This window comes from Nestor notabilis, unplaced genomic scaffold (genome assembly GCF_000696875.1).
Source record: "Nestor notabilis isolate BGI_N333 unplaced genomic scaffold, ASM69687v1 scaffold31115, whole genome shotgun sequence".
Taxonomy (NCBI): domain Eukaryota; kingdom Metazoa; phylum Chordata; class Aves; order Psittaciformes; family Psittacidae; genus Nestor; species Nestor notabilis.
Window position 1 is genome coordinate 2,868 of NW_009928395.1, and position 27,184 is coordinate 30,051.

General features: G+C 38.0%; 1 protein-coding gene across 1 annotated transcript in view; it reads right to left on the reverse strand.

Moving 5' to 3' along the window:
* The window catches only part of UGGT1 (UDP-glucose glycoprotein glucosyltransferase 1), a gene marked incomplete at its 3' end in the record, with an annotated part of 26,153 nt that extends 1,756 nt beyond the window's left edge, over window positions 1–24,397 (reverse strand). Inside the window, 25 exon segments of the mRNA XM_010014487.1 lie at window positions 298–322; window positions 705–845; window positions 1,819–1,950; window positions 2,579–2,785; window positions 3,417–3,511; window positions 4,030–4,053; window positions 5,441–5,539; window positions 6,297–6,417; window positions 6,652–6,816; window positions 7,479–7,610; window positions 8,515–8,650; window positions 9,094–9,179; window positions 10,294–10,413; window positions 10,678–10,828; window positions 11,485–11,576; window positions 14,621–14,681; window positions 15,759–15,858; window positions 16,713–16,813; window positions 17,025–17,103; window positions 18,038–18,134; window positions 19,419–19,593; window positions 20,775–20,887; window positions 21,727–21,857; window positions 22,414–22,496; window positions 24,266–24,397. Of these exon segments, the coding sequence (XP_010012789.1) occupies window positions 298–322; window positions 705–845; window positions 1,819–1,950; window positions 2,579–2,785; window positions 3,417–3,511; window positions 4,030–4,053; window positions 5,441–5,539; window positions 6,297–6,417; window positions 6,652–6,816; window positions 7,479–7,610; window positions 8,515–8,650; window positions 9,094–9,179; window positions 10,294–10,413; window positions 10,678–10,828; window positions 11,485–11,576; window positions 14,621–14,681; window positions 15,759–15,858; window positions 16,713–16,813; window positions 17,025–17,103; window positions 18,038–18,134; window positions 19,419–19,593; window positions 20,775–20,887; window positions 21,727–21,857; window positions 22,414–22,496; window positions 24,266–24,390 (2,791 nt within the window).
* Window positions 24,398–27,184: the final 2,787 nt, after the last annotated feature.

Sequence of the window (27,184 nt, forward strand, 5' to 3'; positions counted from 1 at the left end):
TAGCAGGTAAAGAGAAGGCAGACTGAATTCAGATACACAAGCTAACACTTGTGCTACACCTCTCTACACAAGCTCTGAAGAATTCAACATACCTGGAGTTAATCTGCCATTAATTTAAACAGGTTGCTGCCTTTATTACTAAGAGTACCAAGGGGTTTAACTCTGTGACATTTACAGAACAGCTGATATTTTAGGGGTCAGCCATGCTACAAGGTACTGCATTCCTGAACTTCATCAACCTCTCTCTCTTAGACTTATGAGCCATTCAGATCAAACCCTTGTTTCACAGCAGTCTTCCCACTTTACACTGCAACTCTGAGAGCTAGGAAGCAACCCTGTATGTGGTGGTGAACCTTTGAGCAGGAGGGGTCCTATGACTAGAAGAGATTTAATTACTTCTGACAACTTCCTCCTTTTAATTATTCCCACAAATTTTCAGTCTAATATTTTAAGAATGCATTTTCAAGATTAAATACAAAACCTCCTGAAAGTTCAATGAAAATTGATTTGTACATCATAGCTTTGCCAAGAAGTAATGCTGTAACTTAAAGGTCTGTCAGCTTTTCCTGAATTAGTTAAGTCTCTCAGATTTACAGTGACAGCTGACTTAAATCACCTATCCAGAGTGTACTTGATAAAGCTTCCTCCAGGCTGCAGAAAGTCACATTATCAGAGTACCATGACTTCTTTGTAAGCCTCCTCACATTTACTTACAGATCTTCTTCAAATCCCAGCTGTTGAATCTGAGATTTGATTTTCTGTCCTGATGTCTTTAGTATGATATTCTCAAGGAGATGAAAATCATCCTGATTGAACATCTCACCATCCTCTAATGGGCCAATAATCTACAAAAAAAAAAGCAGAATCAGCATTATTAGCTAAAGGCTACATGGAAACAAAATTCAAAGATGTATTAAATAAATACTCCAGCCCTGTATTGGTGGGTATTAACTGTTTAGGCTGGTATTAATGTCAATGGCAGCAGAGTTTAACAAACAAATGTAACTGTTTAGAGCCAAGAATCCCAGACTAAGGCATAAAATGCACACTTAAAACTTTCACTGAGTGCTTGGTTTGCAAAATTTGGACATATTAAATTATACATCTTGAAGGGGCAATAGAACACCAGGCCAATTCCAGCAGTCCTGCAAGACTCCAGCAAATCTAACTCCTCTAGCCTTCAGAACCTAAAAGCTACCTAGACAATTCTTGCTATTGTACTGATGAGAGAAAAAAGAATACCATAACTCATCACTTGAATTTTTTTAACCCATTGAATTATACAATAACCACTGGAACTTAGGGTTTTTTCCCCCTAACTAGGAAGCAGAATACAAAATAAAACTTAATGCTGTACACAGCTGGGTTTCATTACTTGCAGTGAAATACTATTGTAACATCATTTGCTTAATCTAAAGCAAATCTGAAGCAAAATCTATCGTAAAAGGAGCCAGTGGAAGAGACGAGGGCACCTTGGTCAGGGCCAGACAGAGCAGTGGTTTTGCCCAATGAACTGAAGCAGCACAGTCTTTGAAATTTATCATCCCTTTCCATCCCTGGACTCAATTTACTTCCAACATGAACACAACTCTGTTATTAAGAGATCTGAAGTTATACAAAACACCAACAATAGCTGCACACAGTACAAAGAACAGGTGACGCAGGTCTGAATAAATCAAACTAGAAGCAGTCCTGAAGACTGATGAGACCTACAGAAGGCCGAGACACTAGATGTCTGATCCCTAGACCCTGTGGGTCAAGGTCTGCTTCTTTCCCACATGTGCAGTATCTCTTTTACTCTCTGGTGATTGAGCTCACCCTTCCATTGCTGATCACAGCCCTCTGCCCCTTCTTCAGCTTTAGTACATCTCTGCAGTATATAGCATGGGACAGAATAAAATCCACCTTGGGAGATTCAAAGGCTTCTTTGAAAATATTGGTATCCATACCCTGAAAGAAAAGAATACTTGACATTGAAACGGGAAGAAAGGTACAACTTTGCACACTTTGTTTAAATGCACCATTTTTGTTCCCATTCACAAACATCTTTATATCTTGCTAAAATATATCCCTAGTTCCTTTCCTTTGGGGTCTTAGACCTTATTCTTGCCTGTCACCTTCAAACACTATCCCAACTTATGATGTGAAGGGCCACAGCCCTAGTAATTGTTGCTACTCAGACCAGTTGTTCCATTCTTCTGTTCTTAAGCGATTCTTGCCTCTTTTTAAACCTACTTTGAGAAATACAAAGTTTTTTCTCAGCTTTTTAAAAGTATTATAGTTTTCTCTTAAACACCCTTCCCCAAGAAACAAACGACTCACTTCAATAGATCCCTGAACCTGCATTCCTGTTCACTTTTCAAAGTTGCGTAGTTTTCATGTTTATGAGGATTTTTAGATGGACTGTTTTGTTTAGGTAAGTTTACCTTTCAGAACAAAAAAAAGAACAGCAGCAGCAAACCCAACAGTGTTACTCTCCACTGTTGCTGCATCTTTTGCATATGAACATACTACACTAAAAAATTAATTAGAACAAGCAAAGTACTGTACCTTTGTAACTGCCAACAAACATGCTTACCCCAACAGCAAATTCTAAGATGTCAGCTCCTGCCTCTAGTGCCTTTGCAGTTTCTTCTTTGGCCATTTTGGTGATGAAGTTCTTGGCATTATTTGATGTTTGTGTCTGTAGAGCTGCCCATATTGCTTTAGCGACAACTGTATTCTGGCTATTTGGATCAGTACTAGGATTATTAATCATGCCAATTCGAACATTATTGCTGGTTTTCTGTGTTTAACAAAACGTGCATTAGGAGAGGTTTAGATTTCAGATGTAGTTTAAATGAGAAACCTACTACAATAAACACTATAGCAAAAGCTCTGTATATCTTAATGAGAAAATAAGATTCCAAATTAGGTAAATAACAGCACAAGGTTAAAAGGACGAGTGAACTACCTTAACATCAAGTATTTAATTTACATGTAGACACCACTCATCTTCTGTAGATAATAGTGTTACACAGGAGATCAAGGACCATGGCCACTGCTAAGAGGTCTGGCAAAACAGTGATTCAGGAGTGCTCTCTATTTTTATGAATCAGTTACCTATCCAGAACAAACGAGACAGGGAACAATGCTCATGTTCATCTCCAAACCAAAACACAGACCTCTTCAATTTTGAACTATGGGCTTAAAAGAACAACTTTTCTTGGTTGCACCATCATAGTGCCAAGAGAGGATTTTCATCCTAGTACAAGAAGGTCAGAGGCATCCCAGCCTCTACAAATAAAATGAGGCTGCAATTTAGAAACCCATCTCTCCAGGGCATGCTTCAGGAAGAAGCACAGCCTGTGTTTTTCAAGCCTCTACCTACTGCTTTATTAGCACCGCTAACCTGTTCAAATGAAAACATCACCTACCTGATGTTTAATTGCATCATACAGCAGTTGCCTCCCTGAAGGTTTATCAAAATCACCAACAATCCAAAAAGTAACTGGTCTAACAAAGGAGTCATCTGCAATTTAGAAAAAGGGTGGGAGAACTTTGAGGGTAAAGGGAAGGAAAGCTTCAGTTTTTCCTCATTTGGAGGAAAAATATGATGCACATGCAGAGATTTCAAAAAAAAGTAAGATTACATGGGAAAGCTATGGATGAAGCTAAGCTATGAAGTTTGGCAAGACAAGAGTAATAGTACTGGTATTGTATTAGGTTTTATTAGCCTTATTCAGAAAACCCACCTGGGACAGCATGCATCACTGTTTTTAAGCCCATTATAATTCTTTGTTTGCTACCTATTTGATACAGAAATTATAAAGGAACCTATAAATACAGATTCCATCTAGTGTACAACATTCTGCTGTTTTGTACTGAAGCCGTTAGTTCCCAAAATCAGTTTTTCATAGAGAAAAAAGCGTTGAAGCAAACATGCATTTAAAAGCTGGCTTCATTTCCTTCTTGTTGTAAAGCCAGTGTTATAAAGGATTCAGAATATTCCCAGAACAACATCATACAAAATGCTAAAGCATGAGTTACCATAGATCTCCTTGGAAGACATTCCTGGTCAAAAAGCAGAAAGGAAAGGGGGAAAGGAGAGAAACATTAATAATTTGATAGTAATCCCAAAGTGTATCAAGAAGCTGCAGCACTGTAGAGGACAAAACTGAATCACTGGAGTTCAAGCCAAGCAAGCAACATTTTTGTACTAATTTTATTAGAATAATCTTTGACTTTTTCTTCCCCTCAAGTAGATTGATGCTTTATTTTCATGCTACAACACTAATTATACTACGTATTACCAGTTTCATACTGTACCATGAAGGCAGCATTCTGAACAGTTTGCAAAAACTGCCATGCCATTACAACTTGGATATTAACCATTTATGTTCTCTTCCCTCTTTAGAAGCTACCCTTATGGTGCTGCTTCAGTACTGCTGCTGAGCCAGCAGTATGTATAACTTTCCTATTATTTTAGGAAATAAGTGTGCTACAGAATTGCCATAATCAGATCCCAGTTATTAAATATCTTAAGTGACTGAAGAGGCAGTGACCCAAAACTGTCAAGCCATGGGATTGCAAGTTAATGCAAACATTCACAGGAGAATTGAGGAGTGTAGGTTTAATTAATACTCTTCAAAGGGAAAACAAGAAATTTGTTCAGATCTAAGCGACCTAACAGGAACCAAGGGCAGTCAGGAGACAGAAGGAGCAATGGGAACATCTAAGGCAGTGCATGCAGGTGGCAATGGCTGGTGATAGTACTGGTGAAACTTGGGAGAGTCTAGAAAAGACAACAGACAGGAATAAGAGGAATTGCTTCAAACGACAGCAGCTTATTTGTGATACCTAACTGAAATAGATACAGGAAAGGCCTGATTAACCTCTTTATTATGTCTGTGCATGCATTTTGTACATTGAGAAGTACAGCTGAGTTTTAACACTAACGGGGAGACTTTACGTGTAACTGTAATAAAATAGTATTATTGAAAACAAGCAGTATGTGCACTGGAGCAATAAAACTAGCACAGACTACACATTAGGTGTTGTCTTAATATAATGGGCAGGAACAATATTCTTCTGAATCTGTGTAACTTTTAGTAATTTTGAGTTATGAGATGGAGAGTTAGAATCCCTTTTGTATTTTTCTAATTGGTGTCACTGCAGGTTGAGAGCTCATTCTGCTGCATTTCTGGTGGTCATCTGCAATATAGCAAGAGCAGGTTGCATAGGACTTCATTATTCATTGAAGGCTGAGCTGGGTTTAAAGAGGGAAACATTCTTGTTCCACCCTTATAAAAAATAAAAAATGAATCTTTCTTTTTAACACTTGGATTGTGTCATTACCCACAGGCCTGACCAAAGCTCAACATGTGTGTTGAGTGCTGTACTCATGCTGGGAAACTCACATAACATCAGATTTGGATTCATAATCCACTGCAGATGTTACCTTTCTTTGTTAAGTAGGTCATGCTGTTTGCAACAGCAGCTGTCTTATCTTTGGAGTCCAATGTGGTAAATCGAGCAAAGTCATCTACGTAAAAGTTATCTGAGGAAGAGAAAAAGTATTAGATGCCAAAGCAACTATTCCCTGTAAAATGAAAGAAAAATCGCTACTATTACCAGAACATTAAGAACACATCCCATTTTGTCTGATTTCCACTGTTAAGCTGAAGAATATATTTTGTTGTCTCATAGGTTCCTTTTTTGTCTCCTAAGTTACGTTAATAACTACATTGCGTATTTGCTATGCAGAAGTCAATTGAAGGAATTGTTCAAGTCTCACTTAGTTGAAGTTAATTTATGTAACTAATATACATTTAAACTCCACTGTGTTACTGTTTTTCAAGCAGCTCGAAGTAGTTCTAGAAGTAGTTTCGCAATGCTGTCAGTATTCTGCAGAGTCAGTGTATCGGGTGCTAATACATTTAGCCATGACAAGTTCTGCTAGATCTTAAGTAATTGCAAAGATGACTGTCAATCTCTGCTCAAAAGAAGGTTAGAAATAAGAACCAAGCTGTTGCTTTATACATCATATGACTGTTCTTGGCTTTTACTAGCATTGCTAATTTTTCAGCCTCATGAGTCATATTCCCCTAAAGGTTTATATAAAATCAAAACAAGTTCCTGTTTCGAAAAATCTGTAGATACTAATGTTGCTGTTGTACAGAACATCTCGCCTTGCACCAGGGCTAGAACATCACTTGGGGTACTGCTAATACTTTGCCACTAGAGCTTTCCATTGGGACAGCAAAAGTATTTGAATCGGATACATCAGGTTTAATGCAATTAAAAGCATCCCTTACTCATTCCTGTCAGATCTAGGTACTCTCTGTCAGACATTAAGATTCTTGAGTTAATTCTTGGAACAACATTAGGCTGGTTCATGATGTACTCAACCACATCTTGGTCATTAGATAATTCACCCTGAAAGAAAGAAGAAAAAAAGCAACATTAGTTATTTCACATGTTTATTTGCCTTAGATAACTTAAAACACATACACACACCCCAAACAAAAACAAACAAGAAAACCCACATCCACCTAAACCAAGAACTGATGCAAGTTAAGTTGTCTTGTGTATTAACGTATTCAGGGTCTTTTGAGTCAGTTTTTCCCAATCTTGTTTCTCTCTAAAGTCAGAGCTGAACTTGGCACCTACCAGGTATACTGCTCGCTGGAAGATGCTTGTTGTTTCCAGGATTTTGTGCATTGTCACAGTTTCCAGGTCATCAGGATCTAACTGATCTTTTTGAAAAGGCATTCCATTGAACAGCACAACAGGGAGAGGACCTACACCCGTTTGCTCATAGTAACCTCTTGCTGCCTAAATACAGGGAAAGAAGTAGTTTTACCACATCAGCCCATTACCACGAGGGTTCAAAACACCTGCATGCAGTATCCACGAGTCTATGCTAAAGACACTAAGATGTCCTTCTAGCCTTCATATCATATTTAGAATACTAATTATATGCAGTGTACAAGACATTATATGTACAAGATGGTCTTGTCTTTCAGAGTTTCAAAGGACAAAAAGTAACTTCATAATACAGAAGTGCAAACTATTCCATAAGCTCATACTGCCAAACAAATGAATTCCAATGAGCACTTTCTTGTAGCAACAAAAAATGCACAACAGGAAATCTAACTTTGCATATGGTAGCAAATGCAGTGCAAGCAACAACAGCTGTAATGTAAGTAATGTGAGACAGGGTGGAAGGTTTTTATTTTCATTTTTTAAGAACATGTTTCTACTTGGTTCTCTACTGTACATACAGATTTTAAAAAAATATGTATTACAATATATTATATAAAGCTTTGTGCTGAACAGAAACACTTACTGAAGCATTACTAAAAGTCACCCAATATAACAACAGAACAGGTACCTGGCTGGTAAGAGAACTGGATCAAGAAATTGTACGTAAGTATATTTCTACAACAGTGTTGAAGCAAAAAAAGTGAAAAACCCTCCAATTTCTGAATTCTTACCTTTCTGTTTTGATCATAGGCAGAATCAATTCCCAGAATGCTGTTGATTTCCACATAAGGATACTGTTTCTCAAGAACACTAACCACATGCTCCACTTTCAGCTGATCTCCTGTTTTTACTTTGTTATATATCTGAAAGGGGGATAAAAATACAAGTGTACAGCTGCAACTGTAAAGCTTCTGTCCTTAGCAAAGGTAAGCTGATCTGTATTCCAGTAATTATAAGAAGGCATTAAGAGCCAGATTACAAAACATGTATTCATGTTTATTAGCTGCAATAACAGCTCCTAAACACTTGTAGTGCTTCTAATTATCTTGCTTTACCTTGTTCTGGTGAGATTGGAAGGAAATATAATGTATTTTTTAAAGTAATAACTTGCATCTTTAATTAGAAAAGTCATCTGAGGGGAAAAAGTAGGGCTTAGGGGAAAATAAAGACTCAAGTAAAGCATATCCAAAGACCTACCCTCCCCTTCAGAACTCAAGATGTGCTTTTAAACAATATAACAGACCTCACATGTAAAGTAGGTAACTGGTTCCCTCTTGAAGGCACAAGATTTTACTTTGACTTACAAATACATACCAAATAAAAAGAGAATAAAAATAATTTTCCTGAGGTCACCATCAGTTTAAAGTGCAGGATGCCCCAGATTGCTGATTTGTACAACAATGTCAAACCACAAGTGAAAATGCATTTACTTAGCACCTAGATTATGCTTTGACGTGGCAAAAGTATGCAGCCCGAACTGTTCAAAACTAATTATAATATTGAAGGGATAGAGCAGTTTAGAATTCACTGGCAGAATGAGCAAAGAGACAGGATCAGAAAAGTGTGTGTAAGTGTCAAGTGTCACATTATATCTAGTCTTGCTTGTTAAAGTTAGGTCAGAACCAGCATGTGTTGTGTGGTACTAGTGTTGAGAGATCCTCTGAATACTAACAGTCAAAATTTCTTCCCTCATCTACATATTGGCACATTAACATAGTCTTACATACATGGAAAATGTTAACACGTTAATTTTAAATGAATACTTACAGACATGACAGTTTGGAAAGCATAATTATTGTCCATTTCTTGTGCCACATAATTGTATGTCCTAAGCAGGGCAACACCAGGATCCTGAAGTCCATCAACATCCTCTGAGTCATTAACCACAAAGACTAGTCCTATCCTGCAGTCAAACAAATCCCCAGATCATTATTCTAATAAATAATCAACTCTGCATACAACTGTCAGCTACGATCTTAGACAAAGAATTTTTCTGGAACAGACTGATAAGATTTCAAGCATAGCAGCCAGGAATCAAACTTGAAGACATACTGTCTCTAACAGTGAGTCCCATCAGAGTTTTGCTTTTAATTTCTCTTCATTTAACATACTCGCTTTAAGTTTCTTTTGGACTGTTAAAGAAACTGAACTCAGTTTTGCTAGCAGCAAAAGTTGTATTAAAAAAAGATTTAAATAAAAAATAATACTTAATAAATGCCCTCCCCAACCATCAATACAAAACATGAAACATTTTTACAGTGTTCTAGCAATGAGAATTTTACAATTGCAAAAGTCAGAAAAATAAAACTCATGTAAAAAAAAACCATGTTAAAACACAGTAATTACCTCAGTGGGATGTGGTTACTGAAGAACATCTCTGCCACATTCAGTAGCTCTGCAGTAGTCTCGTGAACAGGATCTACTATCAGCACCTGCGTACAAATTGCAAGTGGCAAGTTTCTGTTCCCTTAAGAAGCTTTTGATTAGAGGTAGCTGCATTCACGTCTCAGTGCAGAATTATTATCAGTCCTACTTTATGCGCTCCAGGGAGATGAGGCCCACTAAGAAAGAGTTTCTTCTAAAGTCTTTAAGTGCATTACCTAAAATACCCAGTCTGAATCACTCCTTTAACCAGAGGAGACCAGACTCTACGTACTTTGTATCTTTAACTCAAGTATACGCTAGCATCTAGGCTTCTGCCTCTGTGAGTATACAAATCCACCCATTAAGATGTGCATAGGAGATAATCCATTGGAGTTGAGGAGCACAGCACTGCTCTGCTCAGCTCCCTGGAGAACTGATGCTGCTGCTAAGACATTCTCAAAGCAAGCCCAAACCCACGCAGGATCAGGCCATTCAGAACAAATTTAGGGCCCTTTATTCATGCCAAGTGTTGTCTTTTCACTTAATAATTTCAATGTTAGAAGTACTGAACTCCAGAGGAAAAGGTAACATGCCAATACTCCCAATTTGAGGTGGTTTAAGTCCCTGTTTGCCACTAATGAAAGGAGTCCTTTTTTCTATAGGGCTACTCTGCCACATGACATGAATTACAGTACAGATTTTACAGTCCTTACTAGATCTAACTTAAAGCAGTTTACCTGGACACTAAAAGGACACCCAGAATTAAGCTGAGGGCTGTTGACCATCTTTTAAAGTCTAAGCACAAGAATGCTTTCAAACTGAAGTACTTGAAGTTGGTTTTAACTCTGTTTGGAAGCTGCTAATTAACAAATTCGAGGATTCAGGTATTACCACAAAGTTGAAATGCACTGAATTCTCACTCAGCAGATGATAGTTTTTCTTCCAATGATTAAGCAATTTTTGGCATCTAATATATGCCAGAGAATCATGCTCAGTGATCTCTGAACCTCAGACACAACTTACTAGTACAAGTAGAACAAAACCTTTTAGAAAAACAACCTATCTCAAGATACTTAAGTGACAGGGAGTCCAGCATATATGTAGTAGGTAAGTTGCAAAAGCTAATGTCCCTGCTGTTGATAAAGCAATGCATATTTCATTTCTAGTGACGTTACCACTTACAAAATTATGGAAGTTTTTTCTGATTTGTCTGATCACGCCTGGAAACGTGGGACGCAGCAGTTCCTGCACGTTGGAAGGCCAGGAATTATACCGACTGTCAACTTCTAGATTGTTGATCCACTAAGAAAAAATAAAGGCATTTAAATGAGTGACAGTCCTCCTGCTGAGATATATATATATATGTGCTGAAAATATCCTGCTGATATTTTCAGATCAGACGCTATATTGAGATCTGTATGAATATAAAGTTAAGCTTTTTAAAAAGAGCTAATTATATTCTTTTTTCTTCACTGCTGTTTCAGAGCCAATTGTGAAATAAGAAGAAACGTTCCCATGAACAACCCAACAACAAATAAAATCTCTCTTGTGTAAAGCCATACGCACTGAAATAGCCGAGCTTCTGATGTCCACAGCATAGTCGGAATCTGATGGCTGGATGTTCAACTTCAGAACATTGTGCAAGGAAAGCCCTTCAATTCCTAAGCTGTGCAGGCCTTCCATAACGCGGGCTTCATTGCGCAGCACGTCAATCAAGCTGGAAGGAAGAGAGAAATCATTGATGAATTTTAAAGACAAGGTAAATAACTTGCTCTTATCCAAAAGTTAACCACTGAAAGGTATAAACAAGTCTGCCATGTCTGTGCATTACTTCTTATTTATCCCTATTTCTAACTGTTCTAAGAAGCTTGAACTTAAACCTATTCAATTACACTGTAGTTCTAGGAAAAATACATTAAATAGGATAATTAAAGCATGATATACAGATGTGATTTTAATTCCACATTATTGGAACAAATTTTAACAAAGAGGGTGGTTTTCAGATGAAGAATTTACAGTGGTTTATCCTTCGAGAATCAGTCTGCCATCTTCAGAATAAAACCTGTGTGTTGACTGTCTTTGGAGACCAGATTCTTGCTATTCACAGCCAGATAAAAAGAACAGTACGAAGGTGACTTCCCATTCCAATCAAGGGTATTCCACTTTTCACATCAGCTTTTCTGTTAGAAATGCACTTGCGTAAGAGAAAGAACCATGATTTGCTTTTTCCAGTACTTAACAGTTAAACCTAATCTAGATACAGACTTTGTGAAGAGGGTTTGAAACTCTCTAGATGACTTTATCATCCATGCACAAGCAGGATGCAAGCTGCTAAATAGGATAAAATTACTCTGAAAAATAAACCATTCCTACCTAAATATGTCCTGAGTGTCTAAATCAATAAGTAGTCCATTGATGAACAGGGCAGAATCTCCCGGTTGCAATCCTAACGTTCCTTTGAAATACTGAAAGAAAGTAGACAACCATTAAAAGAATGCCCTGCACAGAAAAATAATTACTAGAGCATTTAATGTGTCGAATTGTGGATTTTATCTCCCTGATAGCATTACAAATTGCATTTCATTGCTTCTCAACTGCAGTCTTTCCTGACTTTGTGCACACATTTGTACCAGAGGGAAAAACAACTGAAGCTATTTAGTGCATAGATACATAAATCGGTTGTTTCTTTCTACATGATTCAGCAGTGCACTGGGAAGTCCCTGAGTTAACTTTTTAAATATACTCAGATTAAATAATTAAAAATACTTGAGAGAAGTAATTTATCTTTTTTTTTTAGCTGGCAGCCTACAGCATAGGTGGACAAATAGCATCCAGTTACCTGTCTTAACTCTTTAACACACAGTTTTGGGCAGAACAGACTTAAATTGCTGGATATTGGATGGTGCTCTTTAGTGGAACTACTGTGTTTAAGTTACTGGTTAAGTCCTGATCTAGTGGATATGCCATCAAGTACATGAGCTGCCACTGTAGTCTGATCTTCTCAAAACCAGGCAGTACACCAATGGAAAAAGCCTTACCAATATTTTGGAGCTTCCTTCAAATAGCTCTAAGCAGTACCCCATTTAAATGGGTACTTGCCCCTGAACCAAGGCACAACCACAGAGACCTTTTCTGAACTGGGAGAGGTGAATAAAACACAGTCCTCCTGACCCAACTCTAGCATGTTTAAAAACTGAAATGTGGCATTGCTTTCTTAATACCTCTTGTCTTGCAGTACCAGTTACAAAATTCTATTAAGAGGCATTATGAACACTGGAAGAGAAACATAGTATTTGTACACTGAAAACCACTAATATCATAAAGAATGCAAGCAAAGCAAACAGAGGAATAGCAAAGTACCATGTGAAGTACCAAGAACAGGAAAGCAGCATCTAATTGGGAAGAATTTATGCATTTTATTAAATAAAAAGACTCCCAGAGAAGAGCTGTGTACATGCAGCATAAAATTGTATCTTTTTGTGGATAATTCTACAGTAAACTATAACTTACTAATAGTAGTGAACTCCACTATCAAGTCATATCCACACAAACTGAGTCATGCAAGGAATACCTTTAAAGGGCAGGGTTAGATCTAGCCAGATCTGGATCTAAACTCTGAGTAAAAATGAATCCACAAAATCATGGATTTACCTGTGGACCAGTCTGATCTAAAATGTAACAGAAAAGCCACCAGGTAGCTTTAGTTTGCACTTACATTCTATACCTTGTCCCTTCCAGGACCCCACCGGACGACAGTGTCAAACCGCATCCCTTCTTTTCTGATTTTATCGCTATTGAACAACAAGGGATTTCTCTTTCAGAACAGGAATCTCCGGGGACTTGTAAGTATATGTCAGGTAACTTTGCATTTACTACTAGACTAGTCAAATATCATTTATTAGTTGTTAAACAAAGACATGTGTGTACTTAACATACTTCGTATTTTTCCTATTAATACCAAGTGAGACTGAAATGTACGAATAGATTGGCATAGGTCATACAGTAAAAGCTGTTGTTTGGCTTTGTTTTCATTACCATTTTAAACTCATTTTGCACTCTATCCAGACTGCACTACCAGGGGTATTTTAACTGTACAAAATGCTGTACAAAAGCCTGTAGAAAATTCCCAACTGGTTACTTTTTTTGCGCCAGTGCTTTGCTAATGCCAAGTACCCAACAGAGCTGTTGAAACATTTTTCTGCAACATCAGAGCCTACTCATTGACCTCAAGGTCCTTCACAAGCCCAGGGTTTTTGTGTTCCTGTTTCAAAGCACATGTAGGCTTATTTGGATAGCTGTTAGATTTTATTCTTTTACTAGTTTCACTCTCAAAGCACCAACATTGGAGCCATTTCCTCCACAAAATATAAATCATTCTAAGCTGTGGCATAAGGTTTCAAGTTTATTCTGTGACTGACTTGCAAACATGAGTGAATTCAGGTATCTAAGTACCATCTCAAATTGGGCAATGAGAACTACGTTTTTTCTGCATCCTCAGAACTGTAAGAAGATGCTTAATATATCTGCTTTTTAAGCAATAGCTTTCTGACAAGCTACATTCCATCTAGCTCAGCCATTTTAAAATAATCTAAAAATATAATTACATTTTGGCTCTAACAACTTCCATTAAAAAGCACTCACATTTCTAATATCTAGGTGCTTTGAAGAAGTCCAGAATACAGTCAAAACCTAAAATAAGTAACTTGAAACGAGCCTCTTCTTAACTATTACCCAGGAAAAGCAGTGCTGTTGCATTCAGACTTTACACATCTGCTCTAACACTCAAATTAGGTTAGAGACTGAAAGAAGGCCACCCAACAGGCGCAGTCCTACAAGAAACATACTGTCTCTGTATAACTTTAGCTGGCAAGTCATCACTACAAACGTGTAACTCAGAAACTAAGTAAAGACTGATGTGACACATCAGAATTTCTACTGCTTCACTTTTGACCCTGTCCTGTCCTGTAGATCACATTAAGACAGTCCGCATGGAAATCCTAAGAACATTTGCAAGTGTCTGTTTTCTTTTTCGCCCAGGGTTAACAACATAGTACTTTGATTGTACTGAAGGTTAATTTTATAAAGGTAAATAAATGCAGTCACCAGATTCTGAGTTCAGATACAGAACAGAAGGTCACTTTCATGTACATGAACAAGCGCTTGCCAAATAACTGTCAGAACACTTGGCTACTGTGAACAACCATTGCAGGGGCCGCTCTGTGAACAAAACCCTGTATCATTGTTCCCCAACACAGGGGTCTCACTCAAAGAATTTATGACCAATATATTCATATTTGAGCATACAAGCCAAAATATGTTCCTAATCCGTGTTTAAAATCCACCACTTTTTTACTTCCCAGATGCACACCATGACAAAGTTGTGTGTGAAAATACCAGGTAATTTTTTCAAGGAAAATGTAAACTTTTAAATAGAATCAGTATTTTCAAAGCTTGAATTTTTACTAGAACGTAAGTGCAAAAGCACTGTGTTACTTTCTGGAAGCATTACCTTTTGGTTCTCTTCAATTTCTGCTCTGAGTTCCGAAGAAACAACTGTTTTCGTTATGGCTCTACATAAATAAAAACATCACGTTGTGAATCACCTAATGGATAGATAAGATACCTACTTATTCTGCTTTTTGTATCTCATCTATAAGTATATTTAGTCTCTTAGTATAAAAAGCTGCATTCACTTGCACTTTGTGGTACCGTTAAACAGTAGGATACACTGTTTTTTCTTGCACTTTATAATTCAACAGAACATAAAAATGATAACCACATGCCAACTGCCAGTGTGTAATTTCACATTAACTATACTAAAAGTGCGTAGCTGCCAGAAAGGTAGAGGTGGAGGCTGGCAGCAGAAAATAGGGAGATTTCACTCCTCATGGTGGTTTCCCATTCCTTTCCTTACGTTGTTGTATCTGCTAATTGCATCATCACAGAATAGGCAAGTACAGCTCACAGATCTGACTAAAGACACAATGAGAGTGCAGTGTCGACTTTCAGAAGCTATAAATAGGACAATCTTAACATCAGCTAGTGGGAAATCAGAATTCAGCTTCTTTTTACTTTCAGGTGTATCTCCCCCTACTCAAAAAGGAGGAGCTCCTGTAATATCATCTTTACAGCCCAGGTCATGTCATTCATCAGAAGAAATACATTTCTAGAGTGGTTGGGCAGGGCAGATTATGACTGAATTTCTTGCAATTAATTTGAGTATGCTTAAGACATTGGCAGAGTGCAAAAAAGAGTGGAAATGCACATAAGTCTCTGACATGAGATTGACTGGCTGTTTGGCAAAGTAGACTCCAGAAGGAGACTAGGATCTAGTGAACAGATAAATCTTAAAGCCACCAAACAGAAAACCTATCCAAAAATTCCTGAGGACTTTATGCAAAAGGTTCAGAGGCATTTCACAAGAAAATAGCATGGCTGATTCTGTCAAATTTTCCACCAGTCCACATCAACTGCCATCCAAGAAAAACACTGCAAGAGATCCTCTTTGTAACCCTAGGCTGAAGAACTTCTCTGCATAAACATTCCCCAGTGTTTGCTTCCAGCCAAATGGAAACTTGGACATTAAGCCAATGCTGCCTGTGGCAGGAAAAAGATAGTAAGAAAACTTCCTAGAACTCATGAGTTACCTGGCCATAGTAGGAAAGTTCTGACTGAGATCTTTCATGACCATCAAAGCATCCACAGGGGGAGCAGTCAAAATGCGAGCAGCACTTTGAAAACTTAAATCTAGAAGTGAAAAAAACGCAGAAGTTGAGAACTGTGAACTGAAAACAAGCCAATATAGAGTCATCTTAACTTTAGCTTTCAACTGTTCTGCTTATGTGTTACCTATGAAAATTTGCTTTCTATCTGCTTCTTTAGATGCTTTGAAAAACAAATCTTCTTCCTTATACTCAACTTATATTTGTTGCCTTGAAGTAAGTAACCCATTCAAATGAATCCTGTCTACAGGTTGCTGCAGTGAGTCCAGATCCCCACCTTTTTGTTTTGGCTGAGGTGGGAGGATCTGTCCTTCAGAAGGGGGCTGTGTACTTGTTTCACAAGCTAGAAATACAAACAGCCATCTGTTGGATATAGGTAGATTCTCTGTGACTGAACATGTATGTTCAGCATTTCCAATTACTCTTTTTTTCCAGAGGACAAAAAGTCTTTCCACAGGCCTCTACAGATGATTTCCAGGGAAACAGGCCAGAGTTGCTTGCAGATGCTTTTAAATACCATTTGCTTTGGTGTTGAGAAATCTCAGCTTTCCATGCCAATAATGGGACCATGGAAAGAAACTTTACATTTCCTTTACTTTTCTGCATTTAGCAGATCATATAAATAGTCAGTTTAAGAGCCGGTGGCTTACTGTACTTCACAATACAGAAAGCAAATCTCATTTCAGAAGTCCTGTGAAACAATCTTTCTAAAAGCTATTTCAACAGGACACTACAAAGGTGCTTTTGAAAATCCAGAATTTTCCAGTGCTGGAGTTTACAGTCAAGCTCTCTCAACTGTACCCAGCCACTAGCAACCTCATCTGTGGAGAACACAAGAAGGTATGTTCAGTACAATACTGAAATCTTCATACAGATTACCTTGTAGTTGCCATACTTTCAGAGGTGCCATTTCATTGGTGCTTTCCACGAGGTGTTTTCTAAGCTCTTTCAGCTCTTCTGCCAAGTCAGGATACAACTGCCTAAAAGGGTATGAGGGTAAAACAATTTCTGGGGCTTCCTAAAAGCAAGTCCTCTGCTAATTCAAAGAAACTAATATGTAGAAAAGTATGGTGCTTATATATATATATATATATGAATAACTCAGACATTTAGAAAATAATAATAAAGCAAAACATCAGCATCTCTGCATTTTTTCTGATCTGACAGAGGCCAACAGCTTAGAAGTTTTACCTTAGTTTTCCAAACAGAAATCCTTGAACTTCATCAACAGGGTCATTTTCATCTATTACTGTAGCATTCACATCTGTGCCTATAAACACAAAAGAGAACATGAATGTTACCAAGCTATTCAGAAAGAGTTCTCACACTCAGTTTAACAAAACTACACTGCAGTAACCAAAAAGAAGGAAAGGACAAGTTTCAGGTTTAACTTTTAAACCTTTATTGAAGAGACATTGCCTTTACAAATGAACATAGTAACAGCTGAAATAAATCAAAGTTGGATTATTGAGATGGAAAAGCTTAAGATAAGTGGATATTCCAGAGAGCTGGGCATTTCAGAGAAATTTACTAGGACCTAGGAGCTTTCAGGACATGCCAGCTTTGTAGAGTAAGTGCTAAACTTCAATTGTGACCACAGCCCTGATTTTAGCTCCAAAATACATGATAAAATAATGGCATCTGAGTGAAGTCCAATTCTGGGCTTAAACATCAAAAAGAAATCTGTGCAAAAGACTCACACAGTCTTCTAATCTGCTGGACAGAAGCCAACTGCAGTCTAGATGTTTGATTCTAAAGTCTACTAAAGATCCTGACCTTTTGATGAGTGTTTGCTTCTGGACAAGCCAAAACATTCACGAAAAAAAGACTGCACAGTCAGAATGTTCACAGAATCAGACAGGAGCTGGATGAGAGCCTATCCTTGTTCCAGCTGGGATAGAGTTAATTTTCTTTCTCGTACCTAGTACAGTGCTGTGTTTTGGATTTAGTAAAAGAATAATGCTGATAAAACACTGATGGTTTAGTTGTTAAGTAGTGTTTTTCCTGGGGTTGGGGTTTATTCCTTCCCCTCCTCATTATTATTGTATTTTACTTTTATTTCAATTATTAAACTGTTCTCATTTCAACCCACAGGTTTTTAACTTCTTTTTAAATTCAGGTAAACAGTTATTAATGTAAAAAACATAAAATTATCTTTCAAAAATTAAGACGTTCACATTAAAATACTTAAAATAATAATTCACCTTTCACCTGTGTATCATCCTTGGCCTTATATTCTGTACTTTTAATAGCCAGTTCCACACCATAGCCAGAGAGGTAGACTTTTTCTTTACTGGGGTTCTGTAAGGAAAAGCAAACAGTACAGTATTGCCACTCTGGTTTGATGTACAAATGAAAAGCTGTAGTTTCCCAAAGCTGAGAAAGCTCTAGCTGGTATACTGCAGACATAACTGGTAAGGCAGAAGTCAGAAAAACAAAATGAATGAATCTGCAGTAATACACTGTAATATTATATTTCCTGTTGTATTTCAATAAAACTTTTTTTAATTTCAGTGAGCAAAGATACCTTGTGGATCAGAAAACCACAAAGTAAAGAGGAACACAAAACGATGTTTTCAGGATTCAGCATAAGCCAAATAGGACAGGACAGACTCACATCATCAAATCAGGTAAGAGGAGGGAAAGGAACTTCAGCTGTGAAGTTCAAAAATTACACATTCATTAAAAAAAAGTAATAAATCCATGACTCAACAGAGATGTATAATCAGTTCTGATTTTAATGGGAAACAAACTTGATGACTTCTTAAAAGCATTCTGAAGTATACAGGAGTCACACAACTGTATAAATACCTGTTGTGCAGTACACTTAATTTTGAATGTAAGTACTCCATCCAACACTGGTAAATAACTTTTTAAGAGGAAAGTGGCAAATGCAGTGTATGACTTTAATAAAAGTGCAAATATCATTAAAAGTGAATCAGCTGATGCTTTTTTTGCACTGAAGTCTGGCTGCTAACTACCTGCTATACTGCAGGTTTTAGCAGTATTAAACAGTATGCAGGAAAAAAGTCAAATATCTTAGATTTCTCAGAGCTTTTGAAATGTAGTTTTAAACTTATCCAGTGGTGATGGGCAATTTAGGGGAGGGAGATGGAAACCAGGACAAATTACATTAGGACTTGTAAGCAGTTCTGGAATAAAACTGCTATGGAAACAATGCCTTTCATTTGAAAGTGGTACCTTAAGGTTAATCTTTGCTTTTCATATCAAATAACTTAAGTGGCCTGCCTGTGGAAAGATGTGACTGTCTCCTGTAATCTAATGTAGGTGGAGCAACGGTTTTTTAGACTAAAGCCTGTAATTAATCTGGAGTTTAACTCTGCATTTGTAAAATCAAAGGATCCTCTTATTTAAACAAGCAGGAGATTTAAAATATTATGTATTCCTCAGCTATATGCAATAGAAAACAAACTTTGAGTCTTGCAAATAAATATCAAGCAACAACACATGATGCAAATGTCAATTTAAAGGGAACGGACTTGGCCAGTTCTCTTTCTTGAAAACCCAGGCCAGTGGCTCTTTCCATGTCAAACACCTCTGTTACAAGGCAAAAAATATACTTACGGCAATATAGTGTCTGAGGACATAAGTGATTTCTCCTGCCTCAGCCTTTAAAACAAGCCTCCTGTGGTTTCTGTAGAACTCCTCTGAGCCAATCTCAGCATAAAGTATGACGACAGGACTTTCAGGGTTTGACACTGGGTACTTGTGATCCCCTTTGAACAAAAATGGCTTTGGCCTAAGAGTAAACATTGAAGATTAGCACACTGTGATTCACAGCCTTTCTTCACTCAGTGCAAGATGCAAAATCTCTTTTTCTCAGGTTGAATCGCTGTTCCTGTCTTCACTGAATACGTATGTCAAGCTACTTGCACAGATTATCAAGGTTGGAAGCACTTGATGCATGTTGATAAAGTTGTTTAAAAATGGACATACGAAAACGAAGCAAGTAGCAAGGTGCTGTTTTGAATCTAACATCATCCTTATTTTAAAAACTAACCACTTCCCTTAAACTTCCAATTAACAACTTCCCCCCCCGGTGGTGAATCATAAATTCTGCATAAAAAAAATAAAAGGCTAACAGAGCAAATGTTCCAGGAACTCAAATTTGAGCAACAGCCCTGTCCTTGGCTTAGCATACAAACAAAAACTGAATGAGAAGACTACTTTCAACTTCTGTATTTCAGTATTTTGTCTAATATAAAATGAAATATTTAAAATACTCCCAAGTGAGTCAAAAGAATAGCATGTGAGCTATAGATGTCTGCACATTGACCAAAAACCCCTTATGCTTATAAAAACCAAAACTACCAAGATTACTGTGAAGACAAACTGAAATTTAAGGTTTAAATTAAGGGCTTTGTTCTGTTTGGTTTTGGTTTTTTTTTTTCCTAAAGAGGTTATTACATTTTATAGTTTCTTTTTGTTACTAAAAGTTACAGTGAAGTTCTTTTCTTCTCTAAAGTAATGTGAATTTGAAATACATTGTGGGTAATAGTTTTCTTTGTTAATGCTGAGAAAATTATAGAGAGAAAAATACTGTGCGTGCTTCAAGCCATTCATGAATCGATCTCCGTATCATTCTAGTATGCAGCCCAGCTCTTTCTGTTCACGCAACATACTAAAGGTTATATATATCTTCCTGAGAATTCCTACTGTACTTCAACAAATTGTTTCCAGCTTTTCCTGTGCACATTCCTCCTCCTAGCATAGTATGAAAGAGCAAGTGATATGAAAACAATCATTCCAATCTGGATTAATAAGAAATAAGAGACTGCCACTTCTGTGCAAGCAGTGGACAGTATAAATCAACACTGAAGAATGTGGAAACAACTGGTTTATTACAATCTCTTTATAGCAGTAAGTCTATCTAGGTTAAATTTTAAGTGCTAATCCAATGTTGGGAAATAAAGCAAATACCTTTCTGAAGCTCCCTGTAAAAGGTTTCCAAGAGACTCAAATTCACATGTCTTATCCCCATGCACAGCAAAAAACAGGGTGCAGGCCTTTGGTGGAGGTTCATCTGCTGCTATCTGTGTTAAAATATTTGTGATAGAGTAGGTTGAATGTTTGTCTTTAGAACAAGTGAAAATGAAAACAGAATAGCTCTCTGTAGCAGTTGATTTTCTTTGATTTCCTAAATCCTAAACTAGTACGTGTTTGTTCTTTATTACATCATTTAAATGCAAGGTAGAAATTGCAAATTGAGAGTTAAGTCTTAACTTATTATAAATATTTCTCCAGACTATTAACTGTAATATTATTTCTAGGTAGAAAAAGCAAGGCTTGCAATTGTAGGGTTTTTGATTGAGGTCTGTTTTGCATTACATATCAGAAACCTCTATGTTTGTTAAACACCAAATGACAAAATTATTCCAGATGAAAAAGGAAGAGGTCTTCTAGTATTACTTAAGTAAAGCACATTATAATGTGACATAGTTTACAATGACTTTGAAAAAGAATAGAGTACAACTTACATTTATGGGTTGTAAACATTAGAGCTATACATTGGTGCGTTACAATCTTCAAGTAAGTACAACTGAGTAACAGGAAAAGCAGCAGCAGCATCACAAGTTTCAACAAAGCCATAGAGATTTTCCTCCTACAAATCTTCACACAATTATTAGTGCAGTGGGCATCAAAGATACGAAGACATGTTGAAATCCCAATTCTTTAGTCTGCTCTACACAGATGGACTCAAATTTGGCACTCACTGAAATGAGTAGATACATCTGCTCTCCAGCTCAGATGTATGGAGCAATTAAACAGTTTGGGATTTTTTTTACACTTTCAAGTATCTCCTTAGACAGCTTGCTCCTTCCTGGGCCATAGGTAATGCTTTACAAATCATGTGAGGATTTCGGGTACTAACCTGTTGAAAAGCTTGAACGGTTGCAGAATAAGAGCGTAAAGCCAAGGAAAATTTCAACAAGTTCTGCTGCAAAGGTGACAGACTCTGGCAGGCTGCTTTCAGCATTTCATGGTAAGAAGAATAATCACTGCCTACAAAGTCAGAATACAAGCAGTTTTCTTTCCATACCATATTCTCATTGAAGAGGGGCTTTTCATCCTAATTGTGATTTATACTAACAGAAGCCCATAACATTAATTGTAAATACACACATGCCCATTCCTCCTCAGTTTTCATTACAGCCAGTTCTACAGAGGGATGAGAGTGAACTTCAGTTGAGATCTATGAGAGTACATTTAAATACATCGCAGAGGATGCAAACATAGGCTTGGGGAGGCAGGAAACAGTTAGGAGCTCCCATTTAATTTGAGAAATAGAAACACACAGAAAAAGCATTTATAGCATTTTATACTTCGTGTCAAAATAGAAACTGGCAAGCAAAACATGTTTCAGACTCATCCACTATAGCTTTTGTCAAACAGGTATTCAAAAGCCTTGAGCACTTTGGACGCTTCGTAGAAGTATTACTGAAATCAGTCCTCATTTGACTTTTACAATATGAACACAATGGAAGACAAGACATTGTGGTTTATTTTTCAACCATGTTAACTATGCGTCATCGTCCAGAAGAAGATCATGAAAACTTACCATCATGTTCAGATATCTTAATATTTTGACTGGCTTCAACAAAATTCCAGAATTTTTCTTGACCTTCTTCTGATAAAAATTCACTGAGTAAGAAGAGTTGAGTTAGCTACATGTAGGACTTCACTCTCAAGTTAGAACTGTAATACTTTGTAAAGCTTTATAGAAAGTTAGCTTCTATGTTTACCTCTATCAGAAAACCATGTTAGTAGAAAAAGCAGATTAGTACATGAAAGAAGCTTGTAAGGCACCTATTAATCGCTCAAAGACCACTAACAGATAGCAGTGTACATCCTGGGAGCACTCCCCCCAACGCTGTCTCTTATGACAAACATACATTTTTGTGTACTTTGCTGTAACAAACTGTAGTTTGTTGGAACTACTAGACTTGGTGGGTTGGTTTGCTTTTAAATTAGCAAAAGGAGAAGTCACAGCTTCAAATCATGATGTTGTAATTCCCCGTATATTAAGTATATGATGAGGTAGGCATACAACATTAGGTAGTAAAATAATTCTCTGAACGTTGCTAAGAACAAATACTTTATCCTGCCTAAACTTGTAACATGCTTTATATGCTAATGGATGCTACAACAAAAGATTTAGAGCCCACTGGCTGCCACAACAGCTTTTTTGTTCATTTCAATCTGTTCTGACCTGAGGTGGTAAATACTTCTTGAACAACTGGGTGAAGAATTGCAGTGCTGGGGCAAGTAAATTGAACAGCGGGAATGATTTTACACTGCAGTGCTGTATCATTCTGCAGTTCCTCCCAGATGAACAATCCTACCTACCCAGAGTCTTTCAATCTAATCGTTAGGTTATATATCAAGCCTTCGGCACATGATTTTTATTATTTGCTTGCTATTTCAGTCTTTTACCCAAAAATGTCTTGCATCGATGAGGTATTTAAATCCTAGCATTTTACTGCTTAAGGATTTCTCAGTCCTCAAAGTTCAGCTTCTGTAGGAAGGTTGCAGAAAAGTAATTTCACCAGGGACACACCTCTCCTATCGCCCAAAGCCATTCCCATTTGAACAAAATGCATCAATGCTCAGCTGTTCTAATGTAAACCAATCTGTGATAACATAGCCAGAATTCATATGGCAACACCCTTAAGTGATACAAAATGAAACCCACGCACACTCTTACACAAAAATCTAAAAGTCCTGTTTTGCATAGACATCTCCAAATTGCAACACTTCAAAATGAAATGATGGGGACTTCTGAAGTGCTAAGTAGACTGGCAGTGAAAAGACAGCATTTTGCTCTCTGTCTTCTTAAAATGTCTTTTTAAACGTTTTGTTTTTAAATAGTGTCTTTAGAAAAAAAGAGGAAAAAAGTCATTAGTGCTATAGAAGAAATCTCCCCAGGCTGACTTGCTCAACTCTTAACAAAGCAGCTGACTTTACATAATCAATGCACAATTCCCCTGAATAAAGTTAAACTCAAGCTTAATGTCTGCAAGCAACAGCAGATACATATGAAAACCTACACTCATTATTGAAGTAAAGTCTGCTATTATGGAATCTTACAAGACCATGCTAAACCTTTCAGTCTAGTGCTTTGGGTAGGTAAAACTTTGTAAGGTAAAAAATACTGTAGAATTATTCATTGTTATTACTGTTTTCATGCACAGCAAAAGAATTTATCCAGCAAAAACTATGACTCTTAAAATATTCATCCCATCTCCCCAAGCACAGCAATGATCATGTTCAATCATGTTCAGCTGAGTGTTACTACTGCCAAAGAGTCAGTCATGACCAGAACCCAAAGCACACAAAACAAATGAAAAAGAGAACACGTTATTCTCTAAGCATATTGATTTGTCAACAAAAAAAAATCATAACACGCTTACCTTGCTTCAAGTAACAAAGGAGTTGAAGACCACTTTGTAGTTAGAGATGTTGTCACAGCCTTAGAATGCCCCCTTACAAGTGAAGAGCTGAACCAGATTCCAAGAACCGCAATAAGTATTCCCATTTTATAGAAGCAGCCTAAAACAAGATTAAGGAAAAAAGTTAGTTTTGCGTTGTCTCTTTTTATAAATACAGAATCTCACACACCTAAATGTATTAAGGGCTATTTTAAGAGTCAGGGGCCCATTTAATGCAATACATCAGTGAGATAGTCATAGTCTCTCCTGGGCATACAAAATCATAAATACTTTGAAAACATGACACAAGGATGTTAAGATCAGACTCCTGAGCTGCAGTTAAACCTAAATCAATTCCAGCTCACTCTGTGCTTTCAAATAAACTTGCTTCTGTTCTGGGACACGCACATCACATACTGCTTGCTCTACCGAGAGGTATTACAGATAGCACAAATTTCAAACTAGGTGGAAAACCAACCCCACTGCCTGTTTTATGGGAGGTCAAGTCCCGTGTTGTGCTTGGTGGTGTACTAACCAAGGTCAGAAGAGCCAGGCAAGGTGAGGGTTCCCTCGTCAGCCCTTCAGGTTCTGCGGGGTACAGTGGACTTCTCTGGGGAATGAAGGAACAAGCATTTCCTGGATGCACTAAGTACCACCAACCTTAGAAGCTGAAAAATGAAAGAAATAACGAAGACAGACTCAAGTGATACAACATCAAAAGAAATGAGCCAAAAAAAAAAGTGCCATTTCTTACTGTCCTCGTGTACTTTCACGATTACACATTCTCTGACCTATACACCACAATACAGCTGAGTGGAATTTCCTTGCCCTCTGCTCTTAAGCTTATGGGATACCTGAATTCTCCTATTAGCTTTCCATTACGTTCTCCAAAAGTTCAAGTTGTTTTCTCCCTTGACTGGAGTATATTTACTAAGCACCCAGTATACAGACAGGCACTCTCTTACTTTTTAATCCTTATTTTTCTGGATAATACATTTTCCATTCCCTCCTGCAACTTTAAAAACTGCCCACTCAAATTCCAGGGATATCACACCCGACAACCTGCCAGGATCTAACTTGTCTCTCTCTTTCTTGATGATTCGATACAAAAAATAGTCTTACGGGTTACATATCTGTAGCTGTGGCTCTACCTGTATGTACACATACAGATCAACAAAACCACCTCACCCTACTCCCTTTAAAAATTTATGCTACTCCAGCTAGAAGTTCACCAGCAATCACTCACCCACTGCTCTTTCTGTATCTCAGTGATCACAGAATCGTTAGGGTTGGAAGGGACCTTCGGAGATCATCCAGTCCAACCCCCCTGCCAAGGCAGGGTCACCAGAGCAGGTTACATGGGAACGTGCCCAGGAGGGTCTGAATGTCTCCAGACAATTCAAATTGTTCAGGTTGAATTCTCAGTGTCCCTTCTTTCAGAATAAAAACGGAAATGCCCTGCTCTAATATACGAAGAACAACTTGCTCAGCTGCACACGTTTGTTTTACGCCGCACCTGGGAAGCAGGCAGATGACACTGCATGACATGCACGGTTACACCTACCGCTCACTGTGTGCAGAGGAGGAAGCTCAGTCAGTATTTGTGCAGTGAAACCTCTGCTTCTGCCAAGCACAACAGAAAAAACAAGGTTTGCAGTTCCCCCCGGAATCATGTCTTTCATGGTTTGGGTTGGAAAGGACCTTAAAGCTCATCTAGTTCTAGCTCCCTGCCATTCCACCTTGCCTGGTGACTACATGCCCTTGTCAAAAGTCCCTCTCCAGGTCTCACTGCAAATCATACACAGCTGTTTGGAACATGTACATGAATATGCCATACTGCATTCTTACGACTAAAACTGCTGTGCTGCTCTCTCCTACCTGCTTTCCCATGCTGGGAAAGACTGAAATAAAAGCCTTTTATTATGTGAAATAGGTGACAAACGTGTCCTTTTTTCTTTTTTTTTTCCTAACACTAGTTTAGCCAACTGAAAAAAAAAAAAGCAGATTAGAAATATCTGCACTCCCTGAACAATAACAACCAAATACCAGTGTCTCCAAGAGAAATAAAAACACACCATGGAGAACAGAAGAGACAAGAGGCACAGGAAAAGAACCATAGAATCATCAGGTTGGAAAAAACTTTTAAGATCATTAAGTCCAACTGTTAATGAACATAAATGACAGGGGATCCAGCTCTGTTCTGTGTGAGGTAACAAAGCAGAACCCAGTCTGAATTAAGATGTTGTAAAGTGCGATTTTCAAAACTCGTTTGTAACTATTTTTCCTCCAGTTACTCAGTTTAAGACACAGCTGACTTCTGGGAACTTGCACATCCAGCCTTGGAGACGGGAATAAGTCATCCCACAGCCACAGGTCCTGCCAGACCGTGAGAGCACCAAGCTCTGCCATGTCCTGTGAAGTCTGTCTGGCAGCAAGCAGGTAAAGGGCTCCACTTTAGCAAAGGTCAAATAGAATCAGACCTACTGTTTAGACAGCAATGCCAACTCCAGCGTCAAGGCCACAACACTGAAGTAACGTGTCTCAGCCAGTCAGAATTGCTGGGAACACCTGGAGAGCTGCTGAAAGCACAGGTAGTGCGCTGCCATACTGTCAATTCTGTAACTGAACCGGTTAGTCCGAAATGGCATGCTTGAAGAACTTTGACTAGGAACAGACGGCTCCAGTGACCAGTCAGCAAACAGCTTGCTCTTATAAAACTCTGGCCGGCGCACAGCGCTCCGATGCAAAGCACGCCCCTGGAACAGCGGCAGCGCACCCAGCGCTGATGACCCGCACTCCCCCGGAGTAAATACACCAGTAAGTAGGAATTGGGGCGGCCGCTCGTTAGTGGCGAAAGGCCTTTAACCCCGAGCGCGGCCCCCGCAGCCCTCCTGTCACTCC